This window comes from Haliotis cracherodii, unplaced genomic scaffold, assembly GCF_022045235.1.
Source record: "Haliotis cracherodii isolate W230 unplaced genomic scaffold, xgHalCrac1.p SCAF_10, whole genome shotgun sequence".
In the NCBI taxonomy this organism is placed as follows: domain Eukaryota; kingdom Metazoa; phylum Mollusca; class Gastropoda; order Lepetellida; family Haliotidae; genus Haliotis; species Haliotis cracherodii.
Window position 1 is genome coordinate 44,436,995 of NW_027266265.1, and position 25,744 is coordinate 44,462,738.

A 25,744-nucleotide genomic window follows, 5' to 3' on the forward strand; every position below is an offset into this window, starting at 1 on the left:
TCCATTTCTCAAAGAAAATAGATGGAAATTTTGTAATTACTCCAATTACAATGCAACCACACTAAAACCATGTTAATCCTGAAGACCTTTTCAACGATATTGTCAGTAATGTCTATATGTTTTGTTTGTTTGTTGTTTAACGCCACACTCAGCAATATTCAACTATATGGCATTGGTCTGTAAATCCAGACAATCCAGTGACATCATGAGCATTAACCTATATGGTAGGAATGAGATGACAATCAACCAAGTCACTGAGCCTGACCACCCGATCCATTTAGTCACCTTAGGTTGCGGGGGGAAACCATATTCTTACCCAGAATCCATACGAGTGACATCTTTGAGTATTCAAAGCAGGTTTACCCTGACCCTGACCTTGACCCATGATTCATAAACCCTGATATTGGTTAATCCAGACGATTAAACTAGGACAGTATTGACAAGGTATCACTGTATATTTCATTATTGAGTGTTTATAAATGATAATTTGTCCAAAATAACACCCTAATAAAAAATACTTAGCAAAAATACACTGTGTTTAATTCATGCTTACATACATAAACATCTACAAGGTAATTTGTTAATGACCCTGAACAAATACACAATAAGATCTAGCTAAACCAATCAACACACGTCACATCCTTACAGCATATTAACAATAAAGATATTTTCCTAACAACTGTTCTCATCATGTGTGATTGATATATCCACACAACCACCTCCATATGAGAGACTGTTGTGAGGGAAGCAGACATTGTTGACATACCACTCCAAGGGGTTAATCTTTTCTTTACATTTGTAATAAACATGTCAGTCAGATTAACCCTTCAACATGTTCAATGTCTAAATCAGTAGGGCAACCCGCCTAATCCTCCGCCTGCTGTGCACAACTGAGAGTTACAAAGAACAAGTAGGATCAGGATATTACAAAATACCATTCAATCTACAAAGCCACCTATCCTATTAAATCTTACTTACTTATACACAAAGGTGTACTTAAGTCATTAAAGCCTTTTCCGAAATGGTGATCCAATTTCTCTAACAAAATTTGCACTAAAACTAATTTATTTATTTATTTATTTATTTATTTATTTATTTATTTATTTATTTATTTATTTATTTATTTATTTATTTATTTATTTATTTATTTATTTATTTATTTATTTATTTATTTATTTATTTATTTATATGAAGCAATTCTTTGATGTAGTTGAAACTGCAACTGGCTTCTTCAATTACTCATAATGATCTAGACATGGAATTTATATATAACATTTTATGTTGTATAAGAGGGTCTATATTACTAGTGAGAGACATATAATAAATAAGAATAAATATTTTCTGTTTAATTTATTTCTTAGACCGGCTGCTTTATAGTAGGGGGGAATCATAAAACGAGTGGCCTAATGGAGAAATCTGGGATTGGAATCAACTTGTCCTGATTCTTCTTCCTTGGAATTGAGAGATTTCTCCAACAAACCATGTTATGGTTGACACATGTGTATAATTCCTCTATTATTTCACATAATGAGCAACAGCACCATCAGTTTTACTTGATAAAATGCATGTTCAAAATGGTCAGCGAATTCCGAGCTCAGAACCATCAGCAACAGTAATAGCGTGACGTCAGCATAATGTCTTAATTGTTATGAATTTAATTTTAATTTGCAACACTAATAAGTGAGTGATTGACTAAGCAGAGATCACACCACTTTTAGGAAAATTCCCGCAAAATCAGCTGAGAACTCCAATGAAACCTCCACCTGAACACCCACATCAGGAACTGAACCCTGGGTTATAGTGTGCCTGGCAAACACTTTAACCACATGGCCCCCAAACATAATAAAATGACTGAATCTGGTAATTTCAGAAACAGAAACTAAATATACGCTTATGGAAGAACTATAGTGTTTGATGGCTTGGTAGTTAAAAGGGTTAAAAAGGGTGTATTTACTTTGTATGTTGTCTAGTCACTCTTATGTTGTCTTCCCTTAACTCCGCAAAAAGCTATAATATTTATTCATTCATTCATTCCCCTCAAAACACTTGTTCACGGAATGCTTTATGCAAGCCCATGAATCAAATTATGTTTTTCCATCCATTTCGGGACCAGATTATGTTTTCCCCTACAATGTCCAATGGTTGTGCTGACATACAGTACAGATGAGGTGAAATGGGGTTAAACGTCGCGTCCAAGATTATTGCACATATGCAGCGACATGCATGCACGTGTGCGTGTGTGTACGTGCATGTGTGTATGTGCGTGCGTGTTTGCTTGTACTAGTCCAGGCTAATGCCAATTTGTTTATAGTGCTAGCCCACTGAGATACCATGCTGCAGTTTAACATGAATACCCCATTCAGACACAGTGAGTGAGTGAGTGAGTTTTAACGCCGCATTTAACATTATTCCAGTTATATCACGGCGTGTCAGCTTAATGTGGGAGGAAAGCCCGAAATGATGCAGGTCTCAGACGTTTACCACTTTTGTGAAACCCATGAGCACGGGTATGGCACGGGTGCTGACAAACCTAGAAACATAATCAGACACAGTAGCCAACCAGTCTTTGTTTTACCCTCTTAATGCCAAGAACCAGGCATCGTAACAACAAGTACCATATACGTTAACATCTTTTGGCATGGCGAACCCCAACGTTCCACTCTCAGGGCGGAGGCTCTACCACTTGCCCACTCCATACATTCAGCCACCTGTAAGATCTGCCTGGGACTGGGGCCAGGTCACACACAGACCTGTTCCACGGAGAGGAACAAATTGACTACTCCAGGCAACAATACGCCAGGTGCAAGGAGGCATGTTTGTAACCTTCAGAGGTAGATTAGACCAAGGACTGGCAGTTCCCTCGACTTGCTGTGGGCTGTACAACAATTACACATTTGTAGGTTATTAATGGAACATCACCTGCTTTTACTGAACTAATTATGTGTATTGAAATTCTAGTGGCACTTTTGATGAACCTAGTTAGGGTTCTGGGTTAGCTTGGGATTCCAGCAACATCCCATTTCCCTGTTGGGATTCCATGTTACAACAGGTATCCAGTAACGTATTCTTGTCATACGGGATGATTCTCCCATTGGGATTTCGGGTTAGAACAGGTTCCAAGCAGCCAATACTTGTCTTACCCGTTTTAATAACGCGTTGGTCTCACGCCACCCACGTGACCATGTACCGCTATAGTGTTTAACAACAGTCAGTGTACTCACTGTTTCCGTCTGGGTTGATGATCATCGTCATCTTGCCCTGCATCTTGATGATCAACTTGGCCTGGCGGTCCTTCTCCCTGAACACAAACAATCAGCTTTGAAGTACGCTTGCAAATTAAGACTTTTCTACTAGGGCTGGGACAAGTCCAAATTTACTACAGTAGAACATGGATATAATGAACACGGATAGAGCGAACAAATGGATACAACAAACTATTAAAACATCCCCGATTTATCTCCTATATATTATGATATAAAATTTACGTACATAACATGCTCTCTACAGCGAACTAACGGATATAGTGAACTGATGTCTGATCACCAACAAGCCCATCTACCACTAATTAGTGACGTGTATAGTGAACTGAGAAATCTCACTCAGAGTCAAGTGTCACTGACAATTGGCTGTATGCAATCAGACGTGAATCAACACCATCACTGGTGATGATTCGACCTTGTTAAACATGCATTATGTTAATCTTAATTGTCCACGTAAATGGACTAATCTAGTCTGTAAAATTTCATTCAATAATGTTTACATTAATTTCGGTGATTTGGGAATATATTAATCTGATTAAATAATAACTTCATTTACAATTTCTTCCGACCTTGCATTAAAATTTTGGTACTTTTTAACTGAATCACTGGTACATGCGGGAGGAAACGTGTATAAATGTGTATTGTATTTTGTGTTTAGCCAAGATGGCGGATGTTTCCGTGAAAAACGTATATAACGAACGGATATAACGAACGGATTTCTCCGATCCCTTGTAGTTCGTTATATCCATGTTCTATTGTACTTGGGTACCCATCCCTCTATTACCCGACCCTTCCCGGGTACCCGCTGTAGGTCTCAAGAGATGGGTACAGAATGTCCCCTTGGGAGTAGTTTGTCCGTAGCCCTGGACAAAATGTTGTTAGATACACGTATAAAACAATCTGGTCTTGCATACACTGAAGTTGACTGAAGTTTTATCTTTATTCAAACATAAACGTCAGAAGGAGTGGGAGCATAGTCAGAAAGAAATGCGAACATCAGTGACTTGTAGTGTAACCTTTTACAGTTGTAGATCATTTTTGTCATTAAACAATATATTACATGACTAACCATGGGTCCGGGTAGTCCTCTGTTTACCCAGGTCCGTCTCAGTACCCACCTAACCCGAGTACCCAAGTTACCCATCCCAGCAATGGTTTCTACCAGTAACATTAAATATTATTTAAAGTCTTGCTTATATCAATGTTGGACTTTGCTTCGTTACATAGCTGTTATATCAGATGATTATAACAAAAATAAAACAAATAATGTATGCATTTGAGAAATGAAAACAAATAGACAGTTTTGATTTGTAATCATCAATTGACATCAAGTCTATTTTTATGATTTAACTTTTCCATCAGAAGAGACATCTTAATTTGAATTTCATTGGAAAAAATATTTTCCTGGAAAAAGTAATGCACTTCTTTGACGGCACGGGTGGCCCAGTCGTCTAAGGTGCCGCAATTCGCTGTGCAAAGTTGCTGCCCTTGGGCACGCCAGAAACCTGTGGTTGTGGGTTCGAATCCCGGTTCTCCCCGATTATGTTTCTAGGTTTGTCAGCACCATACCCATGCTCGTGGGTTTCACCGAAGTGGTAAACATCTGAGACCTGCATCACTTGGGATTTTCCTCCTACATTAAGCTGACACGCCGTGATATGACAAGAATACTGTTAAAAGCGGCGTTAAACACAACTCACTCATTCATCCTCAAAGAGGCTAGCTGAACCATTCAGATTCAGATTCATTTCTATTATAGAAAGTCAAACACAACGTAGATAGATTCCCACTCTATTTTCTTGCAGTGAAGGAACAAAGTATTTTTTCTTTTTAAAAAGATGTAGAACTTATAATTCTTGTAGTGATCATAAGAGTGTGAACTGTGATGAAAAAGCAACCAAACATATTAGTTGACTAGTATTATTGTATGTTGATCAGACTAGACAACATAAAACATCCATTTCACAGGATACATAAACTCAGTCGCTTCAGGTGCAAACAATGAAAGGTGTGTGTGTGTGTGTGTGTGGGGGGGGGGGGGGGGGGGGGTGGTATATTTTATTTTTTTAAATACCATATTCGGCATAATATGCGCCCTGGGAACATTGAAAATTTATGAAGCCGGACACTTATTAGAAACATAAACAATGAATTTAAAAGAATTCAGAGATTGAGCGGTTGTGAACAAACAGTTAAAACTCCGATGAAACTAACTGTTTTCAATAACATTTGATTGACAATTAAATACCCCTTGTCCACTGCTGTCTTTAGTAAATATATCTGTAACACCTTGGACCCTGACACTGATTATTGTATCATTGTAATGAACCTCTGCGGGCAAGGTGTTGATGAAGACATTGATCCGACAACAACTGACTCTGTTATGGGTCTTGTATGAAAGTTGGAGTGCCACAATTCAATACAGTGTAATGTGATATAAATAGTATTGACTTATTTTTCATCAACAATCACAATCAACATGTCAAAAGAAATCTGGCATAATTTTCAAAGATTGAAATATGTCTGTCAATATGCTTGTTTATGAATTAACATGACACATTATTGGTAGATATGGATAAGTTGTTAAGAAACATTTTCAAGAAAAGTAAACAAAAATATACTGATTTTGCAGCATTTCCTGCAACAAATTTGACAACAAAATATATAACATGTCATTGTTTATTACTGATAATTCCCTCAAACTGAAAATGGTAAGATTTCAAGGGTCAATAAGTACTGTCTAATGGCACTATCCAGAATCTTATGATTTTTAAACAATTAAATATTGTTGAATATTAAAATATATTCACTTACCTTTGGTTAAAGGGGCGGACCCTAACGGCCACTTTCACCCTGAGAAAACAATAGGAAATATTACATGAGTTTATTCACATAATATCAAACACGACATATTATACAAACATCAACATTTTACATAATCAGTAGAGCAACCGAATAAGAATGTTATTGTATTACTTTTAGCAGTAGAATATAAACATTTCTTGTCAAAGTATATTTACATAAATATGTTTGTCAAATTATATTGTTTAAACACAAATATAACAATTACAAATTCCATAACTTACGAGTTTTCGGCCATTGTGATTATGCACTAGACATGTATTATTATAACTATACAGAGGAGACGACAGAAATACTAATAGTAATAGTTCTAGCGTGTGGACAGGTTTGCAAACAAGATTCTATCAAGCGACTGTCACAATCGCCCCGCTCCAAGTCCAGGTGGTGACTAAATGTATATATCTACTTACGAATCCTCCGGCATGCTGGTTTGTCTTTAGCTTCTTATACGTAATCCTGATCCCAGATTAAAAGGGATAAATTCCATATCAAACAGTGGCGATATAGACTATAGCTCCTGGCACGACTAACTCGCCACTGCGCTATTCGCGGGATTGTCGGGTACGGAGACACGATCCAGTGGCTATAGTCTATATCGCATAATGTCATAACCTTCTGAGGGTGGATAAGTGCTTACGTACTGCAATTACTTTTTTTATATTTGAGTTGTGGGGGTGCCTCTTTAACGCAATAGTCCATCGTGTAGGTCGCTTTAAGTGTTTTTTGCAATGATTTATATATTATAAAAATAGATGTGTCGTATCTACCCTCACCCCCCACCCCCAACACCCCTACATACCTCCACCCAGAACCTTTCATAAACGGCTATCCTTTTATACATTGAATTATTCATTTTTTTAGATTATAAAGTTGAAGATATTTATCCGTTTTACTGCTCATTTAAAAAAATCAATTAGTAGAAGTGCTTGAGCGATGTATTGATGATGATGGCGTTGGTGTTTAAACTATTAGCATTGAAACTTATTTTTCAAAGAAATACCATGCGTAAACCTATTATTTAAAGATTATCAGTCATCATATTATAGCTGAGAAAATCACGACATGGAACATTAATAAAAAGTTTATCCCTTAAGCGGCTCACGCGTCCACAGAATATAGAACAAACTATAATCACCGCTGTTGTCATGGTCACCGAATAAACAATCCTGAGACAATAGTTCCACCTCATGGAGGGGACGATCGATGGTCTAAAATCGAAGTGTTTCGTCGTTTCTAGCGTATATCTAAGGGAATATAACACAACAATTGCTTATATAAACATTTCAGGCCGTTACTCGCGACATAAATACCTACCTGCCAACAAATGTGCATAATTTATTCAATATCCTCCGTAACAGATCATGCCATCGCAGGATGTTGTGAAAGAGTGTATTATATATTTAACTAATTGAGATAGTTCGTAATTCGAGGTGAGTAAAAAACACATGGATTCAGTAGATTATTTTCAGGATTAGCAGGATGCGTGTGAGCGGAATGCTGGGGAAATGACTTCATCATAACTGTTTGAGGTTTAGAGAATAACCAACGAGTTACGAGAAATGCGGGATTATCTCCCCGGGTGAATGAATGGTGTGAAATCCGAGCCTTTGGCAAGTGACTTACAAAGTTTATTCACGAGAGAAGATAATCCATAATTCCGAATTTCGAGTAGGTTATTCCGTATGTATTGCTCATTGACATTTTAAGAGAGAAAATGAAGAAAAAACGTACATGTAAACCTTACAGAGATAATTCACTGAAAGCAGCCTATTGTTTGGATGACGTAATTTAATAAATTTGTGACGTCATGTATAATGGATGACGTCATATCGTTTTTCCTAAACAATGAGCACTGTAACGACATATGGCTTCAGTTGACCAATCGGCATTGGGAATCGCCAAAATGCAGCAGTTAAATTGCATCGCAATGCTCTGCAAACGATTGTGACGTCATTGTTTCCATTACGTCATAATCAAATATCACTGCTGTTTTTGCTACTGAAGCTGTTAGCAGTACTTTTTACACTTTAGACATTATTTTAGCCTATTACTGTGTACAAACAGAAAAAGTTGGAAGCATGATGTTGGATGATAAACATAATCTCACCCTCTTGTCTTTTGATATCAATTATATCAACTCTCGTTAATATATTTGATATCAAAAGATACTCGTGTGAGATTCTCTATACGTATATCGGAAAGGTATTACCCACGACCATTCAACCCTTATGTATGTTTGTTTAACGTCGCACTCAGTAATATTCTACCCTTATTGCCATCGATCGTAATTTTTCCATGGAAATACATGTCATATTTATAGAACGGCTTTGTTGTTATTTTTTCGACCAACAATTGCCGCCGTTATGTGTACAAGCCACGTATTGTAAACAGTATACACATTATTACATATACTTATAGACAATAACGACGGATCGTAAGAATTGAATGGGGAATTATTGTATGTTTAACAACACTGTAGAATCAAGGATTTGAGGACGACAGTGAGGTGAGGTTAAACGGTCAAGATTATTATATAGCGATGTGCATATGTGTGTGTGTGTGTGTGTGTGTGTGTGTGTGTGTGTGTGTGTGTGTGTGTGTGTGTGTGTGTGTGTGCGCTTGTGTCGGTTTTATTGTGCTAACCCACATAGATTCCTCCGGGCCGACCAGTCCTTCCAATAACCCCTTAATGCCAAGCGCCAGGTACGACCTGAACCCAACTCGATTGGATAACGTTTCTATATTGGCGTTTGTAAAGCAGTGTAATTGCTGTAAATATAAAGTAAAAAAGAAACACTATGCCATAAAAAAATAGGGATACACCCGTACTATAACGAAATATGATCTCTATATGTAGCCCGGTACGCGAACAGGTAAAAATGCCAACGGGGAACGGAACAATCCCTTTTAAAAAAAGCCACGTTAAAAGGTTTAATCATACAGTATATATAGTGTTAGTTGCCATTCATTTGCTTAAATTATTTCATTATTCCAAAAGATAACAATAAACTTTGATCATTAATACCGCCCGATACAGAATCGATTTACAAACAGTTCCCATCAAAATGTTCGCGGGGTGCCATTTTTATCTCTCGTACACTTTATCCTGGATGTTGTCAATGAAGCTTAGTCTCAGCAGAGAATTAAGTACGTTGTCGCACTCTGACGCAGTTCCACCCTGGTGTTTGAAGACTGGAATATCAAGCTGCTACAACAAAGGGAAAATACACGGACGGATCCTTTCAGGGTCGTTCTGATGAATGTAGTTATCTCCGGTGCCTGACGCCGTCAGTGATTTCTAGTGCGCTTCAATCACTTTCAGGACTGGTGCGTTGAACAAACGGCTGCAGTGTTGGTGCTGTTGGTTTCGTACATCTGTTTTGAATTACGTTTGGTGTTAATACTGTATTTTATATGAACAGAGTTTCCACCTTATTCGAGGTTGTTCCCAACCCTTTGGTACAGAAAAGCATGACAAGGATAGACAAGAGATAATGGTACCATGGTACCTTTTTAGAGAACCCAAAGAGACAGCACAACAGAAAATGTTCTAGGTACACATTAGTCAATTTCCTTGTAGAGTGACAGCTCGGCTAATAAATATGTGCTTTAACTTTTCTGTGAGAAGTAATCTTTGATTTTTTAACATAAAATTACTCACAGTGAGTGAGTGAGTGAGTGAGTGAGTGAGTGAGATGCTGCTTCATATCAATCAGGGACACCAATAATGATCAGTGAACACATCTTAATGGGACCTGGGTCTTTGGAGTGGCACACAAATGCTTCAGCTACAAAATTACAAGACCCATGAAAATCTGGGTTAGAATAGGTCTTCAGCAACTCATGAAAGATTCAAGCTAACCTTCAACACGTTCAACAGAGACCAGGGTTACTCTATCCCATTAGCCGACCATCATCTCATACTTTCACTGGTATAAACTTACCCATGAAGGTCTGGGTTAGAAATAGAGAATCTCACCCGAGTGTCTTTTGATATCAAATATATCAACACAAGTTGATAAAAGTGGAAAAATTCCGAGGCTTGCGGAGGATTTTTGCCACTTTCATCAACGAGTGTTGATGCATGTTGGTTGAAGTATGTCATCGTATCCCAATTGCGTAGATCAATGCTCATGATATCAATCACTGGATTGTCTGGTCCAGACTCCATTATTTACAGGCAGCCATCATATAGCTGGAATATTGCTGAGTGAGGCGTTAAACAACAAACAAACAAACAAAACCCCGATCCAGAAAAATTTGAACACCCATCAGTTGCCATAACAGAACCATGGCCCAGCTACCAGGCTATAAGTGTTTGTTAAATCTGTGCTTGGTGTTGATTCCGCCTTTATATGTTTTCAGTGCAAAATACTGAAAAGCAGGTGCTAAAACAAAATTGACAAAAAGAACCCATAATAAGATGCTGTCCTAGATATTCGATCTCATTGCCTGAGAACCGACATATTTTGATAGTACAATATAAATGAGACAAGACAAAGCTTAATAATTGTCAGTTTTATTGAAAATTGTCTACAAACTGCCACACTTGAAGCAGAGACACAATTTCCTGATACACATATCACAAAAGTAACGGCATAATCCATCAGCTGGACTTTTACAGCTCCAGATGAGCATAAACAATTCAATATTAGTATAGTCATGGTCCTGAAATCATTCAGCTTAAAAAATAACTAATAAAAATCTATTCCTCATGGTTTTCAGGTGTTCAATAACAGCAAAATGAACACAACATCTATGACATGACCAAAAAATATTTGGTTCTATCAATATATAAAACTCAATGACAAGAACTGTTTATATATGACCACATAATCCAAACCACACCAATACACGCATATCTTCTATTAAAGGTTTTAATTTCTCTTTGTATTATTTATTGGTCTATATAACCTATTTAAGAAATGACTTCCCCAATGTGATAAGCTTGCACGCTTGCGTATTGTGATCCCCATTACACCCTGAACCAGTATCCGCACCACTCAAAATATAACGAATGGTGGCGAATGGGTCTAGAATATCTTTCATAATATATGGAACAAAATAAGTTTGGGATTATGAATATTTTGGGGGATATCTTATGAAGACTGAGCAGTCAATTTCATATAAATATCCCCAAAATATTCATGATCCCTAATTTGTTTTGTCCAGAATCATATTTGAATGTATTTTTTACTCCCAGTTGGGGTATGGTAAGATACTGAAAAGGTTGTTTGGCTTAAAGTAAGCACACACTTAGTACTCTGGATTAAACCAGACCAACAAACTCAAATTACATAACATTCTCATTTTATTAGAATATATCTACCCTAAAATTGTAAAAGGTATAAAAGGAAAAAAAAAGCTGTGTTTAACTGAAATTTAAAAAAAAAAAAAAACATAGTAAAAAGAACCATTTTATTTAATTTAATTTTAAAAGCTTTCGTTCAAAAGGAAAATAACCACTTTTTCGCCTGACGCCAATTGGTTTTGTTTGTTTGTTTGTTGTTTAAAGCAGTATTCCAGCTATATGACAGAAATAATCGAGTCTGGACCAGACAATGCAGTGATTGACATCATGAGCATCGATCCACGCAATTGGGTCAAGCCAAGTGGTACATTACCAGAAACCAAGAAAGTTTGTGTAACATGAAATGTGGTTGGTCATGCCTCACATCAACCAAACCATTCCAGCTGAATAATGAACATGTATATTCCATAATGCTGCGTACTGGCTTCATTATTATGCTCCATTGCCAGCCAGTTATCACAGACAGGTAGCTAACTATTTTCTACATCTCCTTTGCACATGCTCCAGCTGAGGAGGAGGTGAGGTAGCCTTGTGATAAAAGTGTTCACTCATCACGCCGAAGGCCCGGGTTCGATTCCCCACATGGATGCTACGTGTGGGGCTCAAATCTGGTGTCCCACGCAATGATTTTCCTGGAATATTGCTAAAAGCAGCGTAAAATCAAACTCCCTCACACACTCTAACTTTGTTATTGCTTCTATCATGCTCGTTAAGATTTCCTTGGAATTCATCTTATTAGCTTCATTTCATGACTATCTGATTGTCTATGACGTATCAAATACAGGTGTGATTATATCACAATACTTAACTTGCACAACTTCTGCATGAAATTCTCCATATCCTATGTGGCCTGGATAAAGTATGTTTTGTTTAGTGACAGGTGGTAAACAACTCAAAAGTAGTTAAAGAACACCTGATTTTTTCAAACGACTATAGTTAATCTGTCATGCCTGGTGCAGTGGTAGAGTAAAATTCAGAATGATTTACATATAGTGTTTGTGATTTTGGGGTAGGTTTTGGATGGTTTGTTGAGAAGTACTAAAGAGTAGGTAATAAAAGAAATATCTCTATATACATACAAAATAAAATAACGTGTTATATTACAAATGTAACAACGTGAACACTACACAAATTATTATGTAAAACACTGGCACTAGCTTCACATTAGGAAGTGAGAATGTGATGTGAAATAACACTGACATATCATAAATGTTTTATGACACAAATATGTGGTAGTGTGATTTAATTTGCTTGCATACAAAAATAATTCAACTTTTGTCCAAAAAATGTCTTATTTCCATGTTATGAAAGTGTTCATGCTCAGTATAGATAAAGGCACGTCCTTTGGCATATAAAATAAATATATCTACATCCACTGGTTGAAAAGTCACTGCTACCATGGCAACAACTCCAAAGAGAGGCTGTGTATCGTCACATGATTACAAATATCTACATTCACTGGTTGATAAGCCACTGCTTCCATGGCAACAACTCCAAAAAGAGGCTGAGTATGGTTACATGATTACAAATATCTACATTCACTGGTTGATAAGCCACTGCTACCATGGCAACAACTCCAAAGAGAGGCTGTGCATGGTCACATGATTACAAAATATTTACATTCACTGGTTGATAAGCCACTGCTACCATGGTAACAACTCCAAACAGAAGCTGTGTATGGTCACATGATACCATGGTTACCTGAATGGCATGTAACTTAAATCATGTATAAAAAGAATATAAACAAGCTGTTTTGATACATACAATACTTCAATCAAGGCCACAGAAAATGATTATAATTTGCAAGTGTGGAGGCAATTTCCACACTTTGGAAAAACTGACTATTTCATTGACATGACTCGGAAACACAATTTTACAGGTTTCCATGAGAGATTGAGAGGTGACAAATAAGAAAATGAAAATATGATATAGCCTGATAAAGAAATATCAACTTCACATCAAATAGTGACATTATTTTGAAAACATGATTCATCAGAGAGTAAAGACAAATAAACACGACCCAGTCATCTGGTGAAGTTAGAAAATAAAAATATTGTTGTAAGCTTTGAAAAGTATGGTAAACAAAATGGTAAAAACCTTCATCCAGTTAATGATTAGTTTTCGAAAATCTTTCCTCTGTCAAAGGGAGACTACTCTCCAAGGTCTGATGCCCATTTCTAGTCAAGACCTTGTCTGTGAAATTGAGACATTATTTCTCTGTAGTTGTGATCATTAACTGATGCTCAAGAGTATTATTATTTTTATTATTATCATTGAGGCTCAGGAGTATGCGAATGACTTCATCATCCATTTGCCTGAATATATATATATCACTGCTTTGGCTGTGATGAGATGAGAATTTGTATTTTATTTTGATAATTCAAATGCAACATCTCAGTGCCCCTGCTCATTGTGCAGACCATCATTGATAAAAAAATACCAAATGTATCAAACTGTATCTTGGGCTAGCCATGTCATAAATTAGCATTAAATGAGGTATCCACTGGCTGGTCTCTGCTGATGTCAGACAGGGACTGACTAATTCCGCGAGAACGTGTCCGTTCCGAGTCCCGTCGACTCCTGCTGGGTGTGTCAACACTGTCACACACTTTCTTCACCACATTGTTGAAAAACACCGGCTTGTCTGCATACACGTGGTGACCGGCCCCTGAGATGCTCTGAAACAAATAGAAAATAACTAAAAAAAGGCAAAAAGTGAGCAGGGCTCAGTCATAACCTCGACTCCAACATTAGCTGAAGAAGAATTTTCACAATGGAGATATATTAACACCATAAAGATTGAACCAGTTTCTTTTAAAAAGCACAATAATATAACAGTAAGGGCATGATTCAAAGATCCACTGGTGCATCATTGGCAAGCTTTGCCAGACATGGTACACTTGAAAAGAACAAAAAAAGCAATATTTTCTCAGAAAATTTGCTTATTGAAATCAAACTTTGAAACCTCTCCTATTGGTATAGGAACTCAACCCCCAATTTGAAAAGAATCCACAAAGTAGTTTTCAAGTTATAGGTCGCACGAATGTTGAAGGAAAAAAGATCTAAGTTCAAAACATGAAAAAATAATATTTTTCTCAGAAAATCCACATATCAAAATCAAAACTTTGCTCTGCAACTCTTCTTTTAGTATGGAAACTGTTCCCGAAAAGAATCCCTAAAGTTGTTTGAGGTTGTAAGCTGTTTAAAGTAAGTTATAGGTTGTACATATGTTGAAATAAAAAAAGTAAGAAAAGAAAGAAAAATAGATGTATTTTTTTCCATAAAAACCAAATAAAGAACACAACTTCGCACTGCACCTCTCCTGTTGGTATAGAAAGTGTTCACTATGTTAGAAAAGAATCTATGCCGTAACTTTAAACTGAAAGGTTGCACACAAAAATGTCCTTTGAAGAATGGAAGATTCTAAGCTTAGAGTGATTTGCCCACCAGTTGCTTAGTACGATCTATTATCCCCTTCAAAACTTTCGTTTGAGGGAAGGATAACAAGCAGCTTGACTATGGAGAAACAATGAACAGACGACAGATGACAGACAACATGCTTTGCCATGAAATTAATGACCATCAATCCAGGTGATCAAAAAAGATACAACAATCAAAGCTGGGTCGCTCAATACCTCAAAGGCATGGAACGCTAACAAAGGTCTAAACATGTAATTGTTAGGGATGGTATTAAGAAAACATGAGTTATGATAAAGAGCTTTGAGGTAAGTATGCGTTAACCACACTTACCTGTACACCAACGTAACTGTCACTCCGAAGCTTCTTAACATGCTGACCTATCTGTTGGTCAATCCATGACCTTGACCCGTGGATGAAGGTCATAGAGACTTGGGGCGCAACATCGGTTATTCTGTTTATCATTGGATTTCTAGCCCAGCCAAAGGACATCTGCATCGTTTTGAACGCAGTTTCTCCACTGGAAGATGATGCAGAGAGAGGGAATATACTGATCGGCTGGTATACAGGTGAAAATTAAGTAGAGTGAGTGAGAGTTGGGTTTAACGCCGCTTTTAACAGTATTCCGGTTATATCCCGGCGTGTCAGCTTAATGTGAGAGGAAAGCCCGAAGTGATGCAGGTATTAGACGTTTACCACTTCGGTGAAACCAACGAGCATGGGTATGGTGCTGACAAACCTAGAAACATAATCGGGGTGAACCGGGATTCGAACCCACAATCATAGGTTTCTGGCGTGCCCAAGGGCCGCAACTCTGCACAGCGAATTGCGGCGCCTTAGACGACTGGGCCACCCGTGCCCCCGAAAATTAAGTAGAAACATCTGGTAGGCCTTCACAGCTCTAGCTGTACTCAGTTACTGAATATCATCCACCGTCCCATTAAGTAGAATATCATCCACTGTCCCATTAAGTAGAATATCATCCACTGTCCCATTAAGTAGAATATCATCCACCGTCCCATTAAGTAGAATATCATCCACTGTCCCATTAAGTAGAATATCATCCACCGTCCCATTAAGTAGAATATCATCCACCGTCCCATTAAGTAGAATATCATCCACTGTCCCATTAAGTAGAATATCATCCACCGTCCCATTAAGTAGAATATCATCCACTGTCCCATTAAGTAGAATATCATCCACCGTCCCATTAAGTAGAATATCATCCACTGTCCCATTAAGTAGAATATCATCCACTGTCCCATTAAGTAGAATATCATCCACTGTCCCATTAAGTAGAATATCATCCACTGTCCCATTAAGTAGAATATCATCCACTGTCCCATTAAGTAGAATATCATCCACTGTCCCATTAAGTAGAATATCATCCACCGTCCCATTAAGTCGCTATCTACCAGGACGTATCTTAAATGCTTTGACATTGTAATTCCTATGATGTCACTGCTCCCCAGAAAGAAATACATTTTTTGTTTTTTTTTAAATATCAGCTTCTGTGGTAATGCTGCTGTTTTAATCAGTGGTGGTTACTGAATTTGAAACCACTGACTGACCAATCAGAATCAAGCATTTAAAGTTTGTTTATTTGTTGCTTATGCCACTCTCAGCAATATTCCAGCTATATGACAGCGGTCTATAAATATTCAAGTCGGGACCAGACAATCCAGTGATTGACATCATAAGCAACAATCTACACAATTTGGATACAATGACATGCAAGTCAGCAAGTCTGACCACCCAGTCCCGGTAGTTGCCTCTTACAACAAGCATGGATTGCCGAAAACCAATTCTAACCCGGGTCAAGGCAGACAATGCATGGTAGAATGTACTGTATTTGAGGACTATCAGCACTTTCAGTACCGCTGTTGTACAGGTATTAAGTATCAGACTTTGCCTCACATCATCAGCATTACTTGTAAGAGACCTACCTTGGTTTCTGAGCATTGCAATGATAAATATAATCAAATATTGTCTCATCGGCGAAAAGATCAGCAAACTTGGCTTGAAGATCTGGGCGAAAACGTTTGACTAGACCGGGACCTGTCAACAACAGAAAAAAACACATTGCAAAACCATCACTGAATCTTTTTAATTTTATTGTTCAAAGCGGTGTTAAACCCAGTACACTCACTCTCTTTGTGGTTCAGACACTATTGTATACCATACTGACACAAGTCAAAGAATGTTTTTACGCCGTTTTTAGCAATATTCCAGCAATATCCCAGTGGGGGACACCATAAATGTGTTTCACACATTGTACCCACGTGGGGAATCAAACCTGGTCTTCAGCGTGACGAGTGAACACTTTAACAGTGTTTAACCACTAGGCTCCCCCCCCCCCCCACCCCCACCCCCCCATACTTCCTTTAAAAATACACAGTATGAACATGATGAAATATAAGTTTGATTATTTCTTTGTGATATTAGGAAATTCTGTTGTTTGTCATTGATAGTATATCAGTAATATCCAAGGCAGAAGACAATGACATATCAAGGATCAGGTCTGGACCAGACAAACCAGTGATTATGATAATGAGCAAGGTCTCAAGACCCAACAAGTCACAGACCGCCCTCAGATCTGCTGGAATACTGCTGAGTGTGGCATTAAACAAACAAACAAACAAACAAACATCATTATGGTAAATGAAACAATTAGCCTTCATAATCAACACCCCCAGTTCCCATGCACTCAGCAATATCCAAATCTTTGGATCAGACATACCAGTGCAACAATCTACTTGCAACAGTGAGTGAGTGAGTCTGGTTTTACGCCGCTTTTAGCAATATTCCAACAATATAACGGAGGGGGGACACCAGAAATGGGCTTCACACATTGTACCCATGACGGGAATCGAACCCAGGTCTTGGGCGTGACGAGCGAACGCTTTAACCACTAGGCTACCCGACCGCCCCTCTACTTGCAACAATGCCTACCATCTGGGTGTGGTGATATGCATTCAACCAAATCCCAGAGCCGGACCACCATATTCAAGTTAGCTGCCTCTTATGTGGGATTTGGGGTATAAGAATTTTATCCCCAGCAACCTACAGTGGTCGTAAGAGGCGACTTAATGCCTCAGGTGGTCATTTTCAGTGACTTGGCTGATTGCATGTAGGGACGGTCGGGTAGCCTTGTGGTTAAAGTGTTCGTTCGTCACGCCGAAGACCCGGGTTCGATTCCCGACATGGGTACAATGTGTGAAGCCCATTTCTGGTGTCCCCCGCCGTGATATTGCTGGAATATTGCAAAAAGCGGCGTAAAACCATACTCACTCACTCACTGATTGCATGTCCTGAAAAAATGTATCATTGCTCACAATATCGCTCACTGGATTGTCTGGTCCAGAGTCGTTTATTTATAGGCCGGCAACTAACAGCTGGGAACTGCCGAGTGATGGTGACTACTCTAACCTGGAACCCCACAGGGCTGGTTGCTATGGACAACAGGTGGAAAAGACTCACCCCAGGGGCCTGCCACCCTCAGTCCTGCCAGGGGATTGAAGGGCTGCAACATTGTAGCAATCATCCTGATCCATGTGGGGACCCGTCTCTGTATCTGGTTGTCTGGGGGCTTCTCCGGAAACCCCCAGGGATCCACTAGAATAAGGTGCTTTATTCTGTCTGGATGTTGGATCGCATACGAACTCGATACAAAAGCACCCAGGCTGTGTCCTAACAGTATAAACTTTTCTAGCTTCATTTCCTTGCGCCATTCCTCTATGGAACTGACAAACTCGTCTTCAGCTATTTTTGGATCACTACTGAAATTGGGTCGTGAGCTCCGCCCAAATCCAAGGAGGTCAAATGTATAAACGGGCCTGTTCTGTGCCAGTGCGTCCATGTTCTGTACCCAAAGGCCGAGCCCACCTCCCATGCCATGTACCATCACTAGGGGAGTGTTCTCAGCCTTCCTGTTGAGAGTCACAGACCAGATACGAGACTGAGTCGTCCTTATTGTAACAAAACGAGAGTCTATCAAACTCTTCACACCTGAAACAAGAACAAACATTAGGCCCTATGACAATTTCATCCCTGCAACCCCACAGGTACCAGATCCAGTGGACGAACCACCGAAGTCATCAGAAGATGACATGTCCTCCCAAAGTTTGCCCTGATGCAGAAAACCTGTGTACCGTATTCGACATAATAGGCGCCCAGCTCTAATAAGCGCCCACAGCGATATTTGCTAATATATTGGCTAGTGAACAATACCAATTAGCACCCCTTCTGATTGATCAATGTACACAACACTTATTTATTTGCATATAATACTCACTCGTGTGTTATATGCACCCTTAATTAGGGGCAATTAAATTCTGGAAAAATGTATCTCTCGTATATATAAACATTTCAGGCTTTCAGCATAAACCACAAAATTCATTTTCAACTCTTTTTCTCACCAAAATAATATTCTAATAAGAGCCCCCTATTTCTAATTTTGAGAGCGCCCTGGGCGCTTATTACGTCGAATACGGTATTTGACGCAATCTAAGGAGAAAATATGCAATATTATTTCTCTGTTGCATAAGTCATAACGCAGATCATTCAGTCTGTCAAGATCAATTAATTGTACCAAATTGTCGGAACATTAAAATTTGAAACAGACATATCCCTTGACAATAAAATACGACCGATATCAGCTTTGTCTAATGTTGGAAAACCTAATTTCCACAAATGGAACAGCCCTACTGGCAAGCTCTCGGTTGCAGCCAATCAGAATTAAGTTTCAGTAGTTGTCTAGCGGAGCGGTTTTACTTCCTGTCAGTCACTGTCAAGGATAGGTTATGCCACATCATGTAAAGAGTTATAACATTATAATGCAGTTCCCCTATCAGTCTATATCAATCTGTTGTCTGGAAATATGATAACAAATATTGAACATTACAAATTACATTATAATTAGTTTAGAAATTCGAAAAGAAGGTAATATGTTTTAAATTAAAAATTAAATTCATTAAGAAACCTAACATCATTTAGTACTTTGTTAAAATAGCCCCCTTCGAAAGACATATGACTTCCTGCATTACCCACCCCGGGTCGGGTGCAATTCAGAAATGGAGTTTGGCTACTAAGACCCCACTTTTGGTTCATTGCCATTGGATACCTTCAGTTCAGTGAAGAATAAAATAATGCTGTTTAGTATTTTTCATTATTCCAAATCATGAAATGGTACCGGTTCACCACTAGACTGATCTGCATGGCAAGTTTCATCAAGAAATATTCAACGGTTTTGGAGTTCTGCGCCGGAAACAAAAACTACCATGATTTTCAGTAAAGTCCAACTTGTCTTGAAAACAAAAGGGCGGTCGGGTAGCCTAGTGGTTAAAGCGTTCGCTCGTCACGCCGAAGACACGGGTTCGATTCCCGACATGGGTACAATGTGTGAAGCCCATTTCTGGTGTCCCCCGCCGTGATATTGCTGGAATATTGCTAAAAGCGGCGTAAAACCAAACTCACTCACTCACTCACTTGAAAACAAAAAAGATTATCCCAAATTATCAAAAGGCACCACCAGTTCCCCACTAAACTGAGTTGTGTAGCAGCTTTCAACAAGAAATGATGGTTTAGGAGCTCTCCTCCGGAAACAGAAAATGGATGGTGGACAGATGGACGGACAGTTTTTCAAACCTAACTTACAACAGGCATCCACAATGAAAGATTCAAACCAACCTTCAACACGTTCAACAGAGACCTGGGTTACTTCATCCCATCTGCCGACCATCATCTACAGGTCTCAGCCCTTCAGCAACCCATGCTTGCCGTAATAAGGCGGGTATGCGCGTCGTAAGAGGCAACTAACGGGATCGAGCAGTTAGACTCACTGACTTGGTAGATGCATGTCATCTTATCCCAATTGCGTGAATTGATGCTTGTGACATCAATCACAGGATTGTCTGGTCCAGACTCGATTATTTACACACCGCCTTCAAATAGCTAGAATATTGCTGAGTGCGGCGTTAAACAACAAACAAACAAACAAAATCGTAACACAACCCTATTACTCATCATGTCCATCGAGTAAAGTAAAACATGCAATGATCCGCAAAATGTAAATGATTCTGCTTCAACTTGCTAAACGTCTTCAGTATTAAACAAAATCATAACAAAAATATTGGACTGCATGCTGCTCAACGTGAAGTGCCAAAATCAACAATGGTCCTTTCTGGTAGTTGTGTGCCAAGAAATTTGTTAGATACTTTTTTAACTCCTGATGTTTTCTTTTTGGGGTAAATAGACTACTGAAAATTTTGATAGTATGCATGCTTAGCATTTATGCATACCACAGTTAACTTAAAATATAAAGAAAGCCTACTCGTTAACAGTTATTGCGAGTTTCATCTGGGAGTGTCCTTCGACTATGCGCCTGTCAACTAAATTCGACAGTAGCATTGACAGCATTAAACAAACAAACAAACAAACAAAACAACAGTAGTTGATCACTTGTTGATAAAGGCACCTGTACCAAAACGTCATATTGAAATACCGTATCTGACATAATAAGTGCCCAGGGCGCTCTCAAACTTAGAAATAGGGGGCTCTTATTAGAACATTATTTTGGTTGAGTTGAAAAATCGTAAATTTCGTGGTTTATGCTGACAGCCTGAAATGTTTATATATGACAGATATATTTTTTCCAGAATTTACTTTCCCATAATTAAGAATGCATATAACATATGTATTATACATGAATATATAATTTCTGTGTACATTGATTAATCGGAAGGGGTGCTAATTGGGATTGTTCACAAGCCAATATTTTAGAAAATAGCGCTGTGGGCGCTTATTACATCGAATACGGTAATATAGAAGTTGAAATCAACTTGCCAATTTCATATTCACTGACACTACAGCTACTAAAATGCCACTTAAAGACTTGATGAAAACTCTCCAGGGTACTTACACCCTGAATGGTTGTTGAATTGTTACCGCCTTATTGTTGACATTGAGGAACATACTCATTTGGACTTACATTTTAAAATGCGCTGCTCAACCTGCACAAGCTGCGACATTGATGTAGGTCTCCACTGGATCCACTGACGAGGCCTCACATACTCCAAACTGAAATGGGAAGAGAAAAGAGGTTTTAGTACGACTGTCATAACACGATACAAATTCAGTGTATAAAATTCCCCAATATTTCAGTAGACAACTGCACTGGCAACATCGCAAAGTTACCAGAACTCAGTATACTGACTCCAAGCCGACCAGTCCTTGTTTTAGCCCTTTAATGCCGAGCGCCAGACAGGGTAACAACAAGAACAGATATAATGTCGCCAGTCCAGAATTTTCAAGACTAACGAAAAAAAGGGTAAACATGAGAATAGCATTGTTTAATGTTAGTTCTCAGAAAATAACAATAAACTGGTGCATTGTCAACTTAGTACCTTTAACTCCTGACCATCAGGCGTGCAACTTTTCATACTGACACTAACAAATTGCGATATTGAATTTTCAGCGTTGTGCTTGAATTTCTCCATGCAGAACAGCAAACCAGAAGTTATCAACCAGTTACTGGGGTAACAGCTGTCAACAGTGGCTAATAATGAAATTAACCATATTTAATTAAATATTGAATAATACAACAGCATGTATGTATGATATGCATCACCTTCTACATCATGTACGTAGCTGTATTTTCTGTAAAAAATATATATTATACACATGAAAATACAGACTATCACATTAACTTTCTGGCTTAGTACTTGGAGTTGATACAAGATTCCCTGCAGATGGAACTTAAAGTTTGACCAGGGGTGGGTGATAATGATAATAATAACAACAACAACAACAACAATAATAATGAGTTCCAGCCAGGTTGCCTATAGGCGCTTTGCATTATTATTACCCCTGTCAATGGATCCAATAAAATTTAATTCTCAGCTCCCTGGGGAGTAGACAAGCCTGTGGGGCGCCAGAAGGTTTACAGTCACATTATCATCACATCCTACCATGTACCCATTGACTGCTGGGTGAACAGAGGTATATTTCGTACAAAGTTTCTTACCTGAGGAGGTGGGGTGAAATTGGGTTTAACGTCGCGTCCAAGATTATTGCACTTATAAAGCGACGTGCATGCACGTTGTGGCTGCTTGTACTAGTCCGGACTGATGCCGATTTATAGTGCTAGCACACTGAGATACAATGCCGCAGTTTAACATGAATACCCCAGTCAGACACAGAATACTGATTCCGAGCCGACCAGTCCTTGTTTTAGCCCTTTAATGCCGAGCGCCAGACAGGGTAACAACAAGTACTTTTATCAACGTCTTTTGGTATGACACGGCCAGGGATCGAACCCCGGACCTTCCGCTCTCTAGGCGTACGCTCTACCGCTAGACCCTGGAGGCGATCTCTTACCTGAGGAAGACCCATGTGTTACATATGCTTCAGTGAAAAAAAATCCCTGAAAACTCTTAGGAGTCAAGCTACCGTACATAACATAAGCCCTCCTAACAGAACATATATCATAAACAATTAAACAAATCGCACACAATATCAACAATACACTGACCTCCAATTACTATCATCAAACACAAAACTCCACCATGTCGATGGACATGATGAGTAGTTGGGTTTTGTTGTGATTTTGTTTGTTTGTTGTATAACGCCGCACTCAGCAATATTCCAGCTGTATGACAGCGGTCTGTAAATAATCGAGTCTGGACCAGACAATCCAGTGATTGACATCGTGAGCATCGATCCACGCAATTGGGATATGCTGACATGCATCGAGCAAGTCAGCTAGTATGACCACCCGATCCCATGAGTCGCCATTTACGGCAAGCATAGGTTGCTGAAGATCTATTCTACCCCGGATATTCACAGGTCGTTTTGTAATGAAATAAAATTTCTCCTCTATATCATTGCACAATAAATAAACATGGATGCTGGGATGGACATAGTAATATTCTTTAAGGTACTTATTTCTTAGGGTGGAATAAAACTGGACATACAAGAAGAAAGTGATCTTCAATGGTATCTAAGTTACACAGCTGGCACGTTCTATATCTTCTCTTTTAAAAAGGGTACATTGTCAGTTTCAATAAAAAGTTTGTGTGAGGAACATCGGAATCCTGCTAAAACAATACAAAATGTCCTTACACATAAATCAGATAAATAAAGTTGACTGTGGTTTCAGAATTTTATGACAGAACAAAATATTACCTAGATATCATGAGGTACTGTAACCATATAGCCTAATACCATGAATTCTGCAAATAATCTCGAGTCAAGAAAAAAAAATCAACATGCAGCTTCAGTTACTGCATGGCTACTGGGTAGAAGAACGCAAAACAACAACACTCATATAATTCTTTTACCAATTATTTTCCTATATTTTGACACACACACACACACCGTGTTTCGTAAGTGAATGAACTCTGATCTTGCCTACATGAACTGGTTAAGTTCTTCAATACTTTGCCGACTTTCATGTCCCCCTGAAACTACGCAGTTTAATTATCAGCATGTTCCCAACTTACACCACTCTGATCGCATGATGTGCAGCCCTTGTAAAAAACTGGAAAGTTGCCGTTATAAAACACATGCTTATATAACATTACTGTCAAGCCTAAATGTAAACATTGGTGACGTGAGAAAAGCTACTGCAGTAACATCAATCGTAATTTCCAACAGGTGCGCGTTATTAAAAAAGTATTCAGTTTAGAAAGTATTACAACAAAAAATAGAAAAATGCGCATAAACAAAAAAAACACATTTCCGACAGAACAGATACCAATGGGTAAAACATGTAATTGCGATGTGACATTTCAGAATAATTTGTATAAGAATTAGTTGTACACAAACATCATGTGACAATGACAATAATACTAACTTCCTTCCTTCCAGCTCAGACGCCATTAAATAGTGAAGAATTCTGAGACAGTTCTATGCATTATCTTTCACATGACACATTATTTGAAACTTGCTCGTCACCTTACCTTTGTTCTGTTGGTTCGTCCACTTTCCCTACTTCCGTGGGCTGCGCCATGTTTTCCCCAAGTCACGTGACCAAAGTCTGTCGCTCTGAAACAGCGAGCAGTCGATAAGACAGTCTTAACCATGACGCAGCGAATTCCAATCCAAGAAAAACCTTATTACCGATTTACGCAATATGCTTCCCGTCTTTCACGTGTACGTTGAACACCTGATGTAATCACGACTAACATTGCAAAGCCTGATACGTTATATCAACCATGTAGGCCTATGAATATTTGCATCGTTTGGAGGAAGGAAAAGAAACAACAAAATAAAACTATATATGTTTATTTAGCTAATTTAAAATAGTTCCGCGATCGACCTATTCCAATGAAATAATTAGTTTCTTAATGTTGATAATTGCATACCACTAATTAATGTGAGGGGTTACAGGGGTGGATACAGATTTATTTGAAAGGGGGGGGGGGGGGGGGGGGGGTGTGCACAATTAAGATCTATTTATTGTCTTTGGTGGTAGTTTATACAGAAATAAAGGATTTTTTCGAAATAAAAGTGTGTGTGGGGGGGGGGGGGGGGGGGGGGGGGGGGCGCACTCCCGCAACCCCCACCCCCCTCTTCTGTATCCGCCCATGGGTTATGAGAATGGGGGTAAAAAAATGTCTTTTATACCTACGAGGGCAAACATATCGGGGTTCATAAAAATCATATGTTCCCTAGGGTCAATAACGTCACGAGACAACAGTGTATTGTTTCCGTCATCATATAAACAATATTATTACATACGAGGGAAAACATATCGTGGTTCATAAAAATCATATGTGCCCTAGGGTCATATCACGTCACGACAGTGTATTGGTTTCGTCATTCGGGTGGCATTTTTGACGTCATTCGAATGTTACTGTGCCGTGAGGTCGGAATGTCGTCACACTAGTAACGA

At 38.7% G+C, this 25,744-nt stretch overlaps 2 protein-coding genes across 6 annotated transcripts in view; both read right to left on the reverse strand.

The window, feature by feature from the left end:
- LOC139451097 (kinesin-like protein KIF28) overlaps positions 1-6,650 on the reverse strand; it is an 85,338-nt gene extending 78,688 nt beyond the window's left edge. For all 4 annotated transcript variants that reach the window (XM_071232906.1, XM_071232912.1, XM_071232898.1 and 1 more), the window contains exons 1-3: positions 6,533-6,650; positions 6,075-6,113; positions 3,222-3,298 (exon numbers count right to left, since the gene is read on the reverse strand). In XM_071232906.1, coding sequence (XP_071089007.1) covers positions 3,222-3,298; positions 6,075-6,113; positions 6,533-6,546 — 130 coding nt within the window. In that variant the 5' untranslated portion in view covers positions 6,547-6,650. The remainder of the gene's footprint in view (positions 1-3,221; positions 3,299-6,074; positions 6,114-6,532) is intronic.
- A 5,747-nt stretch (positions 6,651-12,397) lies between these two features.
- On the reverse strand, positions 12,398-24,927 carry LOC139454414 ((Lyso)-N-acylphosphatidylethanolamine lipase-like). 2 transcript variants are annotated; one of them, XM_071236106.1, is made up of 6 exons: positions 24,810-24,927; positions 21,839-21,927; positions 18,331-18,858; positions 16,797-16,908; positions 15,184-15,370; positions 12,398-14,111 (listed from the first exon to the last, which is right to left on the reverse strand). In XM_071236106.1, the coding sequence occupies exons 1-6, from the start codon at positions 24,857-24,859 to the stop codon at positions 13,908-13,910; spliced, it is 1,170 nt and encodes a 389-aa protein (XP_071092207.1). In that variant the 5' UTR covers positions 24,860-24,927; the 3' UTR covers positions 12,398-13,907. The 2 variants fall into 2 exon arrangements, with proteins under 2 accessions (XP_071092207.1, XP_071092206.1); XM_071236105.1 differs by lacking the exon at positions 24,810-24,927 and adding an exon at positions 24,351-24,439.
- Positions 24,928-25,744: the final 817 nt, after the last annotated feature.